Genomic DNA, 17,808 nt, shown 5'->3' with positions numbered 1-17,808 from the left:
TCGGATTCCATCAAACTTGTTTCGCCCTGTAACCCCACTGCGTCCACTCTGCTCTCCCCTTACCGACGGACAAGACCAAAGCTTAATAATGACCATGCGCACCTCTATCTGCTGGAAACCAGTTTTCCTTCTCTCTTCTGCCCGCCACCCACCCCTTCCTGCACTCACTCTCTTTCTCCGTCTCTCCCGCTCTGACTTTAGGCTGCGTAAAAATGTAAACAAGAAAAAGGAAAACAACAAAGCAAACAATGCGCAACAACAACAACAACAACAACAAAAACAAAAAACAAGAAAACTAGCGAAAAATCGAACAACCGAAACATCGAAAAACGTGTTCGAAAATGCAAAAACAACTATTCCAATGGGGTGAAAGATGTACATACATATGTACATATGTACTTATGTACATCTATGTGCATGTTGGTATTAGTATGCTTATTCCCAACAAATTGTTTCGCCCCACTCAATCTCTACGAATTTGTTGCTCTAACTTCTTCCACGTATGACTTGGTGCGTGGGAGACTCAATTTGAACATAAGAACTGAAAGAAGATCTATGGCAGATCATTAGAGTATCAATGATCAATGTTCACTCGTAGATCACTTGCAGGTATTTAAACAAAACCACATAAATCATAAGATTACATAAATGAAAACGGTGTGTTGGGTATTAAATCTAGCAGTGTGATTATTATGCATAAAACTACACTGACTGGACTGATAATGCGCCCTTTAGCGGATCCCCGTAGAGACCCAAAAGAGTCACCAACTGTTTTCCTAGGAACACTAAAAAATTATTTTTGTGTGCGTCTTGGGTTGATTTGTCAGACTCCAGAATGTCGAGAAATCAAAATCATAGATAATCTGAAGAGATCGCCCAGAGGCCTAATCATCCTCAACCACATTTCGATGTAGTTGGTAAGTGGCTCTTTGCTATCGAGTTTTGTTTTTTTGTTGCAATTTGATTTGAAAGGTTATTGATCGATTCGCATCCGAGATTCTTGACAACTTTTTCAGCCTCTTCGCCCCAGCCCATGCCCCATGCCTCATCCTCCGTCAGTGGCCCCGAGCCAGCAGCTGCAGATGAGCCGGATTCCTCTTTCGTCTACTGGAAAAACTTGTTTCTGGTTTTCCTCGAGCGTTGAGCGTCAAAATGAAGCCTCCTTGTCCCCTTGCCCACCGTGCCAGCCTTTGTACAGAGGCATCATTGGGGCTTCATCTCCTCTTCTCTCTCTTTCTCTCCCAATCCATCTCTCACCTATTTTTGGATAGAGTGAGCTTTTCCTTAAAGTGGTAACAGGTTTCTGGTCAGCTTGGCCAATTGCAATTGCAAGTCTCCTCCCCACAGCTCTGCCGCCCCTTTACACCGCGGAGTGCAGAAAGTTTCCCCACTGCAAACGCATTCCAAGGGAGAGCCAGAGAGGGGAGAGGGAGAAGTGCAGTAGCGGGGAGTGCAGTGGCAGTGGCAGGGAAGTGTCGTGAGTGTCACCACTTTGTAACCGTACCCAATTCCGTTCCCATTTCTACTATTCCCATTCCCGTTGCCGTTCCAGGCCATTGGACGGCATTCCAAGATCCAGTTCCACTTTTGATCGAATTCTCTTCGGGCCTGACTCTCTTCCTCCTTGACTCACTTCGAGTGCAGTTAAAACGAAAGAGGCGTGGCGATCGACCGTTATTAGAGCGGACATAAATTGGGGAAAAATAGTAATAATTGGAGAAAGGAGCCATTAGAGATGGAGCAATGGGATGGAGATGTACTCGCAGTGGGCGGCAGGGAATCAATTTGGAAAATGTCGAATTTTTGTCCAAGCTTCTGCAAGTAACTGTTCTAAGTGTTCAAACTATTCGGCGGGAATAAGAAGTTGATATGAAAATAATTTCAGCAGGTTGTTTCGATCATTGGTGAGGGGGTTTAGGGTTGGGCTGAGGGGCCCCAGGCACAATCAGAACTGTAAAACCAGTTGCTAGCTGGAGGTCCTAAGTGGCTGGCGATCATTTGACATTTTGTCGCCTTCCACACACGCTCGAGAGCAGGAAAGAGCGGCAAAAGGAATGAGGCGAAAGGCCAAAGATACTCAAGCTCGGCATAGAGTAGAGACGGGTGGGGGGGAAGGGTATGAAAAGTCGACTGGCACACGCACGAGCAGGCCGAGACTCGAGACTTCGGTTTCGTCAAAAGTTAACCAGTGGAACGCCGAGAGAGAGGAGACGGAGCAGCACAAGCACGATCGACCGAAGGTAAATAGTGGTGGTGCGGGGCCACACGCACGCAACAGCAAAGGCTGGGCTTTGGGCCCAAGCAGGCCCAAGAAACTCATAGAGCGATGGACTGGGGGACGGCTTGGGGGGAGTTGAGATCAGCTTGCGCACGCACGAACAGCCAAGACTTCGGGCTTGTCTTCGTCTTCGTTTTGGCTTCGTTCGTGTGGCGCGCTGCCGCAACGAAACCGACTGTAACTGTGACTGAGGCGAGCCAAAACCGCACTTGCCAGTCTTCGGTTCGAGCTCAGTCAAATCGCAAGTCGCATTGAGAGAAAGAGGCGCAGGCGCAGCAGCTGCAACAACGAAAACGCAGACACAGAGACTTAACAGAGTCGTTCGTTCGTTCGTTCATTCGTTCTCCGTTCCAGACAAACAGCTCGAGAGTCGCGAGTGCAGTATTGCTTTTGGATCAAACTGTGCGTGAAATTGGTAGACCAAATCCAAAATTAAAACTGAAACTGAAATCGAAATTAAAACGCCCGTCCCCCCAAACACCCCAAAACCGAAGACAAAATATTAAAACAGAAACCGAAGAACGGCTATTCAAAAGCAGCTTCCAGTTGAAAGCTCCCCAACAAGATTTCGAGGCTGGAAACCCTTTTGGGGCGTGTTTGAATAATTTTTTGTTCGAGTTGAATTTTTTGCTGTGCCGAATATTAAGTTAATAAAAACTTGTATTTCGATTCGTTTTAGCCAAAAACAAACGACGAATATTTGAATTTAACATTTGATTTAGCTGAAAAGGTAAGCTGCTCCAAAGCAAAACAATTTTTGATTAACTGTAGTATGAATGTATTTATGGCGGATATTTAGTGGCCCAAACCTGGCCCACCCAACTGGTTGTAAACAGGGTCCAAACTGGTCTAGCAGTTTGCCTCAATGTCAATGTTTGTCTTTCAAGCTGTTTAACTATCGATTGTTTGCCCACTTATCCACTTTGAGCTCCGCCCGCCCCATACTGATGGCCCACCCTGCCCATTCTTTTTACTCCACTCATTCGAATGCCAAAGAGATCTCAGATCTCTGCTTCACAGTTCTTGGATCTCTCTATGCATAAAAACAATCAAATTCTTTGCGACAGCTCTCAAAGTTCTTGGGAATGTGAATGGAATAAGGAATTTAGAATAAAATTGAGTGGATGATAGATTGGACTTATTGTTCTGTCCTGTACCTCTCCGATCGCGCTCCCAATTCCAATCCTGATACCGTTCCCGCATTCTCACTGCCCCTGTCTTGCTTTGTTTGGCTTATGTAATTTATGATTCTCCATTCCCCCAGCGGTTCTCTCTCATCTGAAATTCCATGCATGCACACACTACCCACAACAACAAAAAAGAAAAGACGTCTTAAGGTCATTGCTCAAAACATTTAAGATTCAGTCGCAGTCACAGTCACAGACTCAGTCTCGGCTTCGGCTTCGGCTTCAGATTGGTGTTTTTTGTTTTTGTCTTAAGACTTTTGTCAGTCTGACTTGGGAATGTGTTTCGGGTTGGGTTTTATGCAGATGGAGAGAGATGGCTCTGACTCTGAGTTTGAGGGGGTTTTGGTTCTGGCTGGGCTTCTGATTTAGACATCAAACAGCAAAACTCACTTGAATTGACTTAACTTGACTTGTCGTGACTTGAGTGACTTTATGCGGGCTAATTGAAAGCCATGTAATACTCTAGCCCGTGTTCTGGAAAGGGGTTACTCAGCTAACTCAAGGGCCTGGGGGTTCATTCTTGAAAGTAATTTGCGAAGCTACAGAAAGACATGGAGCTGGATTCATTGACTCTCTCAGCAGTGCATCGATGAGTCGTTCTCAGCTTCTGTTGCGTCTCTGAAATTGGTTTGCATTCGTTTCTATTTGCTTTGTAGGTTTTCTATGTCTTATGCTCTGGCGAATGGCATTAGAGGGCGGGGTAAGAGCAGGTGAGTGGAGAGATCTGATCTGTAGACAGAGCCTAGACCCCAGAGACACAGAGAGAGAGATCACTTACTTGTACAAGCTGCCCCAGCACGTGCACGAGTATCTCTGTTCTCCATCTGGGTAGAGTTTGTTTTTCTTTTTCTCCATTTATTTTCTGCCTTGTTGGCTGTGACTGGTCTTCATTAGCTATTCGACTGTACACATAATGGATACATATGTATGCATGTATCTTCTGTTTTGGTCCATCCTGGTGGGTCACAGTCAAATGATTGCCCAAAGAGAAAGCGATTTACCGATCGAACTGCAGTCGGATGGATTTTTGCGCAGATTGGTGGCGGCCCTCTTTCGTGATTCGATCCTAGGACCAACAGCTAACGCAGTTCAAATCCGGCAAGACAAAAGTGAAATTTCAAACGTTAAAGAAAGAAACAAACGAATAGGCAAAACCTGAACATAACGACAAACTACTTTTGGACGGGGGGGATGGCAGTCGGAGACGGAGACGGCCTGTCGGCCATAATAATTGGCGGAAAGAGCCACTACGACAGCACCAACAAATAGCCACAAATAGGACGCTTGAGTAGCTGCCAATGCCCGAAATGTATCCAATCTAATCCAATACAATCCACCTCAGTCCAGTCCATTCCAATCCAATCACATACAAAGCCAAAAATATTAGTCAGAAATTAACAAGCGCCTGCAATCAAGAAATACACTGCCACAAAAGAGTTTTGCGATTGAAGACTCAATCAAATGAAATGGGAATGGAATATTTCTACTATCTGTCTTTTTGGTTAACGTCTATCAGGCTCGCGAGCTTTAAAAGTTGATCTCTGATCTCGCTTGGTGTATAATGTTGGCCTCAAAACATGAGCACTGGTCCTGTGGTCCCGACCTGAGTGCAAGGGTATTCCTAGTTTCGTTGTTGATTGATATTTTACGTGCTGCAAACGTTAATCGAATCGAAATGAAAATCAAATTGGCCTCCGCGGAGCCGTCAAAACCAAATGGGAAACAAAAACAGAGAGCGAGATGGCCACAAAAAGCAAACAATTAGGCGTGTACAAACAGAGAGAAATATGATTAAAATTCCCGGGGCATACGCAGATCACAGACCCCACACTCCGTGCGCCCCAACTTTTGTTTGTGTGTCCAAGAAAGGAAAGCGTTCGGAGCAGAGGTGGCCGATCCGATCCGATGCGATCCGAGCCAATCGACCGACAACGAATATGATTTCAAATATTTTTGCAATTATATTGAAAGTGTTTTCGATTTTGTTCGCTTACGTGACAGCGCTGGATGACAGGTGTTAATGTTAATGGGTGTGTGCTGCTGTACGAGTGTTCGAGTAACCCATGAAAATTGCTATTGCTGGTTGTTGATTATAATCAGGTTTGATTAGCGCTCAAGTCAGCAAAGTTTGGGGCGAGCTTATGGCAGAGAATGATTACAATCGATAGCCACAAAGTTGCTCTTTGAGGTTTTTAGAAGAATTTCAGGGAATTGTATCAAAGCCTAGCAACTTTGGTTGGAGCAACTATAGCCCCATTCTATTCCCTTTTGTTCTTTTCGTTCCGTTCTATTGCATTTTCCTCTGTTATCAATTGGTGCAGTGCATTTTCTCTCTTCTCACTTCTGCGGAACTTGAAGCGTGACAAGCGTGACATTTGCGACATTCCTCACCCTAGCTCTCTGTCTGTCCGATCCTTAGCTTCTTTGTTTGCCATACGTACTGCGCCTGTGGCACCTGCTGCGAGGTCCAGTTGCAGTCCAAGTCCCACATCATGGCAAATGGCAAATGCAAAATAATAAAACTTTTGTTGTGGGGCCCCGAAAAAGGAGAAGAAACAGAATGGGCTGCTGGTGTGTGTTTTTGTTTTCGTAGTAGAAATAGCTTTGAAAGTGGCACAAAGTAATTTTAATGCTGAATGGAGCGTAAAGTTGTTCAACTGCAATTGCAGCGGAGTTGGCTGGTTGCTGTTTTGGTTTTGGCCAACAACACACACAAAAAGAAACAAAATCAAAACCAAGTGCAGACTGCTGGGCAGGCAGAAACACACAGCAAGACAGAAGGACTGACGGACCGACACATGACGACATTGCATTTTGCTGTATTGTTTCACTGATTGGGTGTGCTGTTTGTTTTCTTACCAAACTTCCACTTGTTACACTGTGCTTTGTGCTTTGTGCTCTGTGGATCGACGGATTGAGAATGGAATGCATTTGCATAATCAAAAGGAATCAAAAATCAAATCAAAGCGAATCCCATCGAACCCGAGTCGAACCGAATCAATGAGCAACTGCAAATTGGTCGTAAAATGCTTAAGTTTATTGATCCAACCCTCGAAATTTACATCTGAAAGCGGATAGAGAGCCCAAAGTGGAGAGGGAATAATGCCAGCAAAATGCGGCTATATGGATGATAATGATGATGAGGTAATGGCCAAGAAGAGCTAAAGAAATGCTTAAATTATGCACCACACAAAGCCATTTCGATGACAAAATTAAGCCTCCTCCGATCGGAGTATGAGTGATATCCAAACCGAATCAAATACGCAACGAATGGTGGAGAAATGGGGCGAGACACTCGTCAAGTAAGCAGCGTGAGAATTGCCTAGCCATTACCTCATCGAGTGCATTACGCTGGATGATGTATGATGTATGATGTGAGTGCAGGTGAATCGAATTCAATTTCAATGAGTGCATTCACATGAGAAATGCAACCGAAAAGCAAAGTTAACCAATTTCACAGTCAGGTGATATTAGACAAAAAAACGGAACGAGTTCCAACTCTTTCAAGGGAATTACGATATGTCGTCCAATTGCTATGAAAATTAATTGCTAATGTAACTCGATTTGAAGTCATATTTTGGTTTCTGTAGGATTCAGTCTTCTACCTAAGTTCTTGATTGCATTAGCCTAAAAATTATCAATGGAAGGGTAACAGAAAACGCTAGCAGTTCGAAGAGCTTATTATTTTGCTTCAAACTGCTATGACTGCATGGTTCGCATTCAATCCCACTTCCACACCCAAAACAACATTCCAATTGGGGCAAATGGTGTCATCTTCTTAGAGTAATAGCCCCTACGGCACAGCCCCACGAGCACACCCCGCTGCCCACTTGGAGAGGTATTCCAGTGCGCGGCGCCCGCGCTTAGCTCACCGATTCGCGGCGATGATCTAATCTGAAGATGGAAGAGAAATGGCAAACAACAGCCAGCAGCAGCAGCAAGAGCAACAACAATAAAAACATTTGTAATGTTTTACATTTGAACTTGAAAATGATGCTGAGCAGTGGCGGAGTGGGAGTGCTAGAGTGCGAGAATGGGTGAGAGAGAGAGAGGGAGAGGGAGAAGTGGAAGTAGTGGATGAAGGGGTGATGGCAATTACTTTGCCTGCCCTCTCGGAAGTTTCAATTGGAAGACAATGCGGCATAATCCAACGAAAATGGAGTTAAAAGAGGAAAGCGGAGATGGAGATGGAGTTGGAGGATGGAAGTTGGAAGATGGAGACACAAATGGAGATGAAGTTTTTTGTGGTTAACGCTTGAGTAAAGAAAAGTTCATTGCACTTGAAAAGAAAAATTGCTGACTGTTTATAGCTGTTATTTGTCATTGTTGTTGCTGTTGCTTTTGCTCTTGCTGTTTTGGAGAGGAGACAAAACAAGGTTTTGCATCTCTGTCATTCTCTCTCCTTCTGTGTGTGTTTGCCCCCCACCTTGAAATATCGCAATTCAATGAATTGGGAAATGTATTGTTGTGTGGCTAAATTTAGATGTTATTGAAAAGGAAAGTACGAGCTAAACACACGTACATGCCACCAAAATCTAAAACGCAATTTCTAAGCTTAGCTTTGTCCTCCACCCCGCACCAGCAGCAGCAACAACAACAGCAGCAGCAGCAACAACAACCTCAATGCAGTGCCATGAATGCAGTTACGCGCCCGTCCTCCAGGGTTGCATTGTTGGACACCCAGAGCGGGATGGCACTGGTGGCTGGCTCGCGTCATTCCATAAAAAAAAAAAAAAAGAAACCAAATGCCAAAACAGAAAACAAAAACGATTGAAATTCAAGCCACCTACACACAGAGCGGCACGGCACGGAGCAAGACACCGAAGGATGGGCTGAGAAAGAGAGGGAGACATACACAGAGAGAGAGAGAGAGAGAGCAAAGCAAAACAAAATACAAATTTTGCATATTTTCACCTTTTAAATGCGAATCGGTTCGGCAGCTTTGCTTTTGGCTGCTTCCAATTCCAATACCATCTTTCGGTATTTGGGCCAGCTTCAGCCTACCGTGGGGGAGCTAGAGGGCAGGGCTTGGACTCGGGCTTGGTCTCTGGCCAAATTAGCACTTGAAGTTGGACTGAAATGTGTTAAAGCGAAATAGAAATCTTGATCGCACCTGAACATGAAATGCAAAGCAACGGACAGACACACAGCAACAGCAACAACAGCAACAACAAAACCCAATACGAATGAGAGATCACAGCAGAAATGCCCCAAAACAGAAACGAAAACGAATTCCAAGCGCCGCTCACCACACACATGCATCGCACGCTCGAAGTACGGTAAAAGCGAGTGGCAGTGCGAGTGGGAGTGGGAGAGGGACAACAGCATGAAAGTCTGTCTGCCTGGAAGCGGGTGGAGTGGGACAGAGGGCAGACATCGTCGTCAGTCCGTCGTTGAGGTGCAAATTAATTGGGGCCATATTCCGGAGTCTCGATTTACCTCGTTTTCGGTCTCGTGTCGTTTTTGTTTTGTTCGTTTTGTTTCTCTTGTTTCGTTTTGATTTCTTTGATCGATTCTTCAATTACGGCAATTAGCCAACAATTTCGCTTTGCATGCGCCACGAATGCGGCGAAAATGTGCAGCAAAGCAATAAAACGGAGCCGCAGATGAAAGACAAAGCCAAAGACAGAGACAAGAAAGAGGCCAAGCGACAATCAGTTTCGGTTTCGGCTGCTATCGGATATCGCAAATCGAAATGGTTTGGTTTTGCATTAAGATTAAAACTTGTTGATGCACTTCTTTAAGGCTGTTGAAGTGGTGCTGTTTTTGCAGCTTGTTGCTCAAGTTAGTGCCTGCTTTAAACCCTGAACAGTCATCCTTTTTTTCTGTAGTTTTGGCGAAAGATGACGCTCCACGGTTAAAAACGTTAGCCCGCACTGGTCGGTCACATATTTTTCACGCCTTAAAAAACAATTAACTTTGCTGATTTATGGAATTTGCCTTCAATGTTGTGAGAACAGCTTGTCTGTATTTTTCTTTGTCTGAAAAACTGAGCAGATATGTACAAATGTATATCAATCAATGGGTTGCCTGTTGTTAAAGCAGTTAACCAACACTTTCCAAGTTCGTTCAGTTTTCGCTTTCTCTTGCCACGATGCTTAAACCCAAAGATAGGGCATGCCAAAAGTTAGCAAACATAAATGCTTCCCCGCATATCACTTTTAATAACACTATTAAGGGTTTTAGTTACATCTTTAGTGGCCTGGAAAATAACTTAATTTATTTGCCATCGGCCATGATTGAACGTGAATCATTAATCAATATGGTTTAGCTTTAATGAACTGCATTCATAATCATCCATTTCCAAATCCCAAGCCTCGAATGAATCGATTCGCATCGCATCGCATCGCTCGCATCCCAACGCAGCGAATGAAGCTAAAGCGGACAGGTTGCGCTGCTTGCCCCATGCGGCGCATACGTATACGTATACGTAATGTGGTTATAGACAGAGTCGCAGTGGCAGTCGTGAATATTGCACGAGCCTTCTTTATGGGTATCGATCTCACGCCATTGGGATGCCAGGCCTGTCCGTGTCCGTGTCCGTGTCTGTGTCCGTCTCTCCGGACTGTCTGACATACATATTTGGGTTGAATGTTAACAGCAAAAATGTTCAAAAAAGAGACGCAAAAACAAAGCAAACACAAACACAAACTAAACTCCAAGCGAAGCCATGAATGCCTGACCGCAGCAAAATCGGCAAAGTAAATGTCGCAATTAACATATTTCTCATGCGAGTATGAGTGCACATATGTAGGTACATACATATGTAAATATGTGTGTATGTATTTGTACTTGTAATGTAAACATTAATAAACAGTGAGGCTTGGTGCAGAACATTACTCGCGACATTCTGTACGATGAGCTAAGTGAATAGTGTGTAATGAAACGAATTGATTGTCAACTGGCTCTGAGTCGTACTCCAAGTCGGAGTCGATTAGGATCATGTTTCGAAGATAGATTTCTGCCCAAGCGATCAATTTTCGAAAAAGGAACCCAAAGAGCTCTTGCCAAAAATGAGATAGTGAGAGAGATATTCAGTAGATATTTACTTTGGCCCGCTGTCTGGGCCAAACAATGATGCGGCTTTATGTGACATCTCAATTAGCGCAGTGTCGAGACCTGACATCAGCATAAAACCAGTCGAATAGTTTTTTGTAGCGACAGACGTGCCGCCACACACTGGAATGCTGAGTGCTCATTTCCAACGCTTCTCTATCTGCCTGAAGAACACTTTTGAAGGTAAGCACTTCGAGTGCGAGTACGAGTCTCTTGAGATAAGAGAATTGATTTATAAGTCTGCATTTTCGGTTGGCAAAAGTCTGCCATAAACCGGGTAGAATCCGATTTGGGAACTGGATAAACAAATAAGAAGTAGATGCAGCAGTGACAAGTAGTCGCCAATTGGCTATCGGTTGATTAAACCATCGGAGCTGCAGTCAATGCCACTTCAATTGTGGCACGTTCCCCGCATTCCAGGCAGATAATTGCAGCTTCGGGCTCATTACTGATACATTCAACTGGTGCTGCTGCTGCTGCTGCTGCTGTCACTGCCAGTGCCAATAGCTAACGACACGCTTGATTCAGTGATACAATGATTGAATGATTGATCGCTGCACTGGCTGGGCACTGAGCTAAAGATCAGCGACTGGCATTTAATTTGGGTCATGCAACTGACCAACGGCTCCACTCTGAGCTCTGCGCACTCTACTTAAAGATCCAAAGATTGTAAATGCAGCTGCTGCTCTTGCCGCTGATTGGCAGTAATTAGAACTGTCCAACAGTTGACATAACTGCAGACACGGCACACAAGCGCCGCTTGCGTAACCAACCAAATGGAATGGCGACTTCGAGACGACCCACTTCTGGCGATGTCAGTGGAGAATTTTGAGTTCACTTTACGAGTAGCTAGCAACAGATCTACATTACTTTGCTTTAACTTTTGGGCATCCCCAAAGCAATAATAGAAATATGTTTTAAATACAAGAAAAATCATGGACAGGCGGCGGCACCTTGGAAGAAGGCCTGAGCCTACGTCTATGACTTTCCAGGCGCACAACATAAAGCCACCCAATATTTATGAAGGCACTGTACTGGCCATTGCTGGCAAGGACTTTGTGGTCATGGGCTGCGACACGGGTGTGTGCAGCGACTGTGCAATTCTCTCGCGGACACAAACCAAGTTGTGTCCCATGTCCGATCAGATGGTGGTGGCGACTGCTGGCTGCTGGAGCGATGCCGTCGCTCTGACTAATCAACTGAAGATGGAGCAGCAGCTCTACGAGCGGGAACACTTTAAGAGCATGAGCATCGAGTCCATGGCACAGATGCTCTCCGTTGTACAGTACCAGCGACGTCATTTGCCCTACGATGTGTGCCCCATTCTGGGTGGCATCGACCAGGATGGCCAGGGGGCTGTCTATTTCTATGACTGCATCGGCTTATTGCAGCGTGAGGGCTACCGTGCTGAGGGTTCGGCCGGTGCCATGCTGCTGCCAGTGCTGGACAGCCAAATTGGCTGCCACGAGCCTGTGACCAAGGAGCGTGCCCTGTCCATTGCGAAAGATGCCCTCACCATGGCCGCCCGCAGCGATCAATACACCGGCGAATGGGTGATCCTCAACATAATTACCAAGGATGGCATTGAGCTACACCAGATGGAGCTGAGCCAGAATTAGCTTACAATTTTGTTGCTTTTACAAATTCTTGAAAAATGTTTTAGTAAAATTATTTTGGCTATTGTTTCGTTCGTTCATCAAACAAACGCCAGGGAGGACTCCAGCTGCCAATTGATGTATTTTTTTCCGCTTGCTTTCTTCCATTCGAATATCATTTGGTTTGCTGTTGGCTTGGGGGCTCCTCCGTTGATTGTTTATTTAATTACGCAACTCGGAGCGGATGCACGGCCGCTGCAGTTGTGGCTTGACCAAAAGCGATTCAAATTCCGCTACACCGCCAGCACCGCGTCTTCCGCGACCTGCCAAAAGCGGCAACCGCAGCAGCAACCAGCAACCAGCAGCAGCAACAGATACTCGTATGGCCAACCCATTTCCGCATGTCAACTGTGCAACAACTTCACTTCACTTCACTTCGCCCCAAAAGCACTTTGGTGAAATTTTCCAAGCGGCAGGGAGCCACCGGAACTGGGATGGTTCCAAAAGTGGCTTGGAAAATTCATATGCCGCTCGACTAACTGCAGCCGTGGATGGGGATGGGGATGGGGATGGGTGTGGATAGGGTTATACGTATTCCTCATAAAAAGAAGACTTGGTTTGTCCCTGTACATGGAGTAGCGCTCTATGTAGTGGGTGGATTTTGGTATTTGATTCGTTTGCTCAGCTGCGAAGAACGTCAAAGACTCCGAATCTCTCCTGCAGCTGCAGCTGAGCTCGCTTCAACTTTTACTTTGGTTTATTGTCCACCAATTTATGTACATATCTCTGTACATATGTACTTATGCGTTCCATCGTTGGCGCGTGCAGTGAAAAGCCGAGAGGCACGTAGACATAATTTATTGCCAAATGCATGGAAGACTCAACTCACTCGCACTGGACACGCCTCGCTGGTCGCATTCGTGTCGTGTCCGTGTCCGTGTCCGTGTCCATGTGTGGAGCGTCATAGATACCATAGATACTCGCTCCTCGCCTCCACTTGCTCTCCTCTCCTCTCCCGAGCGTACTTTTCTTTTTCTTCAAGGGTTTCGGGTGGCAGATGATGGTGCGAGAGAGAGGTGCTGGGAGCCAAGCGGGACAGTAAATAGTCTAAAGAAAAATGTGCAATAATTAAAGCGTTTTAAGTGGAAAACGAAAGAAAGAAAGAAAAACAAAAGCACATTGGCAAGGCAAGGCAAGCGTAAAGTTGTTACCTGATGGATGCGTCGGCAGCTTAACGAGTATTAATTAAAGTGAAAACTCCCAGAGATCGACATGGATATGGCTGTAGATGCAGCCGCATGCGCACACCCATAACCATAGCCATAACCGAGCGATGGCCAGCCAAAGATTTGAGAGTGCAGTTTGTGTTTGGTTATCCAACCCAAAAAGATGACAAACCATGTGCCATGGGGAGAGAAGAGTGTCCGTGTCCGTCCAAGGGAGTGTCCGTTGGTTTGTGCAGGAAGAGTGGCTGGCCAAGGGGAGGCAGCTCATGATCTCATAGTTTGTCTTATATTTAATACCATTTGTTTACTATCTTTTCAGACATGTCATAATGGAGCCAATGACCATGCTGGTGTTGGCCTTCCAGCTGCTGGCGCTCTTCTCGATCGCCGGGGCGCTGCTCATCTACTTGATTTGCAAGGTGCGCGAGGACAGTGAGGCGGCCACCGTGGAGGCCCAGCCTAGCCGGGTGGTGTTGGTGACCAGCGCGGATACGGCCCTGGGACTGCAGCTGTGCACCCATTTGGCCAACAAGGGCTGCCGCGTGTTTGCCGGCATGAAGGAGGCCCACGATTCGCTGCCCGCCAAGCTCCTCTGTGGCTGGATGAAGATTCGGGAGTACAGCGAGGAGCCCATTGCCGGCACCATCATTCCAATGCGCCTGGATGTGACCAGAGAGGATGTGCTGCGCGAGGCCACCGTGGCCATGGGCGCCCATCTGAATGCTGACGAGCGCGGCATTGCCGCCGTGATCAACACCAGTGGCAGCGTGTTCCGGGGCCGCGTGGAGTCGCAGGATGTGCAGCAGTGGGAGCACATGCTGAAGACCAACATCCTGGGCACGCTGCGTGTGGCCAAGGCCTTTGTTGGCTTTCTCCGGCCCACGCGCGGTCGCCTCCTCTACTTGGGCGGTGCCGGTGGCACGCGGACGGGCTCAGCGTTGACGGGCGGCGAGGGTTTGGTGGCCTTCAATGCATCGCGCGTGGCCGTGGACAAGTGCGCCGAGGAGCTGCGCAAGGAGCTGCAGCCGTACGGTGTCAGTGTGGTGGCCCTCGACACCTGCGGCATGACAGCCGAGTCCCTTTACAAGGCCCCCGTGGCGCAGAGTGAGTAAAAACATGCCAGCTCCCAGCTAGTCGATTAACATTCTCGCCTCTCGTTTCTTTATCCGCACAGCAATGTCGGCGAGTGCCGGAGCACCCACTCAATATACGGCGGACGTTCTGAGTCCCAGTGCCCTGCAGGTGATCGAGCGGGCACTGTGGGACTTTGCACCGCAGGAGCGTTACACGCTGCTCAGCCACAACAAGTACCAATTCACGTTGCCATGCCGCTCCTCGTTGCGTCTACAGCGGCCGGCAGCTGCAGTCCAATCTGCGACGCAATCTGTTTAAATGTTGCACACCGATTCGGTCTCCTTCAGAGCGTAGCTGCCTCCTCCTGTACATACGTATCCCCCGCTGCAGTAACCTCTTCTGCTTCCGCTCCTGCTCCTGCTCCTGATCCTGCTGTCGTCTAACAACGCTAACAATTATGTTTTTTGTTTAATTGATATTTTCTTCCTTTGGGAAGGCTTTTTATACATATTATATTTTATGTTTTATACTCGTTTATGCATACAATCTGACGGTGCACAAGAAACAAACAAAATGACAACAAAAAGCACTGACAACGATGCGCGCGAGTTATGAAAAATAAATCTTTGTGCTAATCTAAAACATTCGATTGGTTTAGGAATTCTTTTGTGATGCGTGTGTGTGCTTGGGGCACCTACTCATACTTGGATATGAAGTCATAGCGCAGCACTGAGGCGGTATAGGACTCGCCGGCACTTGCCTTGCAACACTCGGAGCTGCGTGCTGGCAGATGGACGAGCACATCGGCACCAGCAATGCTCTGCAAACGGCTGCTGATCTGTAAATAAAAAACTAATTGTAGTGCCTGTTGAAGTGGGTTCTATCTTGTTTACCTGATTCCCATTGACGCTGGCATAGAGTTGACCATTTTTGGAGGTCACCGAAGCACGCACATACTCTGGACGTGGATCCAAGCTGAGGTCTTGCGCCAGCTGTCAGGGAGAGAGAGAAAACAATTTATTAGGGTATGCAGCTGGCCACGGTATAGGCAAACCATTGCTCTAGCTTATCAGCCACTCACAACTTGGTGGCTGACGTACACAAAGATAAGGGCCCCACTCTGGGGCAAACGTATCTGTAGTGCTGAATGTGAATGAAGTGGGCTGGGCGACAGATACGACCTACAGCAATTTATGCATGTTCTAGAACCAGCAAATGGTTCACTCCACTGTGACCCAATTTCGCCATTTGTTTAAATTGAAAGAGGCACACGCTTACCTTCACTTGAATGGTCGCCAGGGGACACTTTGTGCGCTCCCAGCCGGCGGACCAGCGGATGGCTGGCAGCGCAAACAAATGGAATGTGACAAAGGCAGAGACGGGATTGCCCGGCAGACCAAAGAAATACATGTTGTCCTTGCTGGCAAAGGTCATGGGTTTGCTGTTGATGGGAGCAGAGAAGGAAAGTCTTTAGTGCGAGCGTTTGGGGAGGAGAGTCTCGAGCCATACCCTGGCTTCATGTTGACCCGGCCGCAGTGGATCTTAAATTGAAGCTCTTCCAGCGCTGTCTTTATAAAGTCCTTGTCGCCCATTGAGACGCCGCCAGTGGAGATGACAAATTCCACCTTCTCAAACAGAGTGACAAGAGAGGCCTTTGTGTCCGCCAAGCTGCAAAAAAGAGATTTGATTGAAATGAATGTCGGTCAGCCAGGGAGGGAGGGGAGATTCACTCACTTGTCGCTCACCACAACGGTGCGCACGCAATCGAAGCCAAAGTAGAGCAAGAGCTCCTCCAGCATCGTGGCATTGGAGTCGTAGACTTTGCCGGGAACAGGCTGCGCTCCCGGAGCGAGCAGCTCGCTGCCCGTGGAGATGACAGCCACCTTGGGCTTGGGCAAGCGCTTGGAATTGCCCACAGATGCCAGCAGCGACTGAATGACAACGGATGAAGCGTCCGCAGTGGGGAAAATGGCATCATTGACGCGCAAATCGTGACCAATGGGACTGAAGGCAGTGGGTAGCTCGAAGTGAATTGAGTTCTGCTGATCGACCAAAGCAACAAACTCACCGCACATCCAATTCCGCCTGGGGCTCCACCATTATCTCTACCAGACTCTCGTCTCCGTTTTTGTCGCGACTAACCAAAAGTGTGTCTTCCACCTGGACCACACAGTCCGCTTGGTCGGGCAGTGGGGCGCCCGTGTTGATCTTGAAGCATTCATCCTCTTCCAATGGTTGGGCGCTGGGCTGCAGATAGAATTCGTTTGGAGTCGACACTTCCTGCTAAGAATGGATCCTACTTACCGCATCACCGGCGGCTATGAAGCCCACGACACGCTTGCTGCCGGAGAAGCCGGTCGATTTCATGGCATAGCCATCCTTGATGGAGGCCCGAAACGGTGGAATATTCACTGGCGAGGTCGTCTTCCAGATGTCATCGTCCAAGCTGCTGCGGCGATGCACCACTCCGAATATGATGTCCAAGACCGCCGAGACGGGGAGCATGGGAAACGGCGAGTTGCGATCCCTGCCATCGCCAGATCCTGTCTTGTGCGGGCAGACGTGAATCTGGGCCTGCACCGTCTCTGTGCCCTGCACTTGGGCATGGGTGCGCTGCACCAGGGCCAGGTCGTCATTGATCAGATGGAGGGCATGGGGCAGTAGATCCTTCACAGTGCCAAAGCACTCGGCCACCGCCTTCTCACTGCCGGGAAAGTTCATGATCAGCGTATCGCCAGCGATGCCACAGATTCCACGCGACAGAGCCGCAAAGGCGGTTTTCTTCAGCGATGCGAGAGCTATGGCCATCATCAACTGTGGGCACTCCTTGTCGAGCAGCGGCTTGGTGGCCTCGGGCGTCACATCGCGTGGGGCCAGACCTGTGCCGCCCGTGGTGAAGATGACGCCAACATCCTTCCGATCGATCCACTGGCGCAGCTCGCCCTGTATGAGGTGTTTTTCGTCGGGCACAACGCTGGTGATTACCTGGGCATTCCTAAACGTCTGCATAATCTGGGACACCAAACGCGGACCGCTGCGATCCCTCGAGCGGTCGTTGTAACAGGTGTCACTGACTGCCACAATACATGAGAAATGTTACCGCACACAGCAGGCGACAAGCAAAAAGCTACTCACTAGTTAAAACACCGAAAATAATGGGATCCATTATGTCATTGGCATTCCTAGTTAATCGCCAACAGCTCGTTTCCAATTAAATATTGTTTAAAAAATGTTTAAAAAGCGTTTGGCACTACCGCGGATTTATCTATGAAATATACCACACGACCCTTAAAAATATACCAAAATATACCTACTCATTACCAAAACATACCGTGATCTTAAATCGTTTTCGTCGATTTTGATATTCTAATTAATATTACCAGCTAGTTAGA

General features: G+C 47.3%; 3 protein-coding genes across 4 annotated transcripts; 2 read left to right on the top strand and 1 right to left on the bottom strand.

Annotated features, from left to right (window-relative positions):
• Positions 1-2,499: 2,499 nt before the first annotated feature.
• LOC117903843 (uncharacterized oxidoreductase SSP0419) lies at positions 2,500-15,060 on the top strand. Its single transcript, XM_034816303.1, has 4 exons — positions 2,500-2,680; positions 2,958-3,008; positions 13,662-14,446; positions 14,517-15,060. Exons 3-4 carry the CDS (start codon positions 13,672-13,674, stop codon positions 14,732-14,734), a joined length of 993 nt encoding a protein of 330 aa, XP_034672194.1. The 5' UTR covers positions 2,500-2,680; positions 2,958-3,008; positions 13,662-13,671; the 3' UTR covers positions 14,735-15,060.
• On the top strand, positions 11,502-12,140 carry LOC117903261 (proteasome subunit beta type-1-like). The gene has a single exon (XM_034815164.1). It carries the CDS (start codon positions 11,502-11,504, stop codon positions 12,138-12,140), a length of 639 nt encoding a protein of 212 aa, XP_034671055.1.
• LOC117903842 (molybdenum cofactor synthesis protein cinnamon) lies at positions 14,932-17,704 on the bottom strand. 2 transcript variants are annotated; one of them, XM_034816302.1, is made up of 8 exons: positions 17,552-17,704; positions 16,721-17,490; positions 16,485-16,663; positions 16,151-16,420; positions 15,926-16,084; positions 15,695-15,857; positions 15,310-15,408; positions 14,932-15,254 (listed from the first exon to the last, which is right to left on the bottom strand). In XM_034816302.1, the coding sequence occupies exons 1-8, from the start codon at positions 17,580-17,582 to the stop codon at positions 15,111-15,113; spliced, it is 1,815 nt and encodes a 604-aa protein (XP_034672193.1). In that variant the 5' UTR covers positions 17,583-17,704; the 3' UTR covers positions 14,932-15,110. The 2 variants fall into 2 exon arrangements, with proteins under 2 accessions (XP_034672193.1, XP_034672192.1); XM_034816301.1 differs by having other exon boundaries at positions 16,721-17,493; positions 17,555-17,629.
• Between the last annotated feature and the right edge of the window lie 104 nt (positions 17,705-17,808).

This window comes from Drosophila subobscura, chromosome A (genome assembly GCF_008121235.1).
Source record: "Drosophila subobscura isolate 14011-0131.10 chromosome A, UCBerk_Dsub_1.0, whole genome shotgun sequence".
Taxonomy (NCBI): Eukaryota; Metazoa; Arthropoda; class Insecta; order Diptera; family Drosophilidae; genus Drosophila; species Drosophila subobscura.
Note: the sequence above shows the minus strand (reverse complement) of the source record. Positions and strands in the feature narration are given on the sequence as shown.

What these genes read in the sequence shown, in the direction of transcription:
- LOC117903261 (XM_034815164.1), top strand. Translation starts at nt 11,502, where the DNA reads ATGACTTTCCAGGCGCACAACATAAAGCCACCCAATATTTATGAAGGC.
- LOC117903843 (XM_034816303.1), top strand. Translation starts at nt 13,672, where the DNA reads ATGGAGCCAATGACCATGCTGGTGTTGGCCTTCCAGCTGCTGGCGCTC. An exon ending in CAAGGCCCCCGTGGCGCAGA is followed by an intron (nt 14,447 to 14,516) that starts GTGAGTAAAAAC and finishes TTATCCGCACAG; the next exon opens with CAATGTCGGCGAGTGCCGGA.
- LOC117903842 (XM_034816302.1), bottom strand. Translation starts at nt 17,582, where the DNA reads ATGGATCCCATTATTTTCGGTGTTTTAACTA. An exon ending in TGGCGACCATTCAAGTGAAG is followed by an intron (nt 15,409 to 15,694) that starts GTAAGCGTGTGC and finishes TCTCCCTGACAG; the next exon opens with CTGGCGCAAGACCTCAGCTT. An exon ending in CCAGCGTCAATGGGAATCAG is followed by an intron (nt 15,255 to 15,309) that starts GTAAACAAGATA and finishes TTTTATTTACAG; the next exon opens with ATCAGCAGCCGTTTGCAGAG.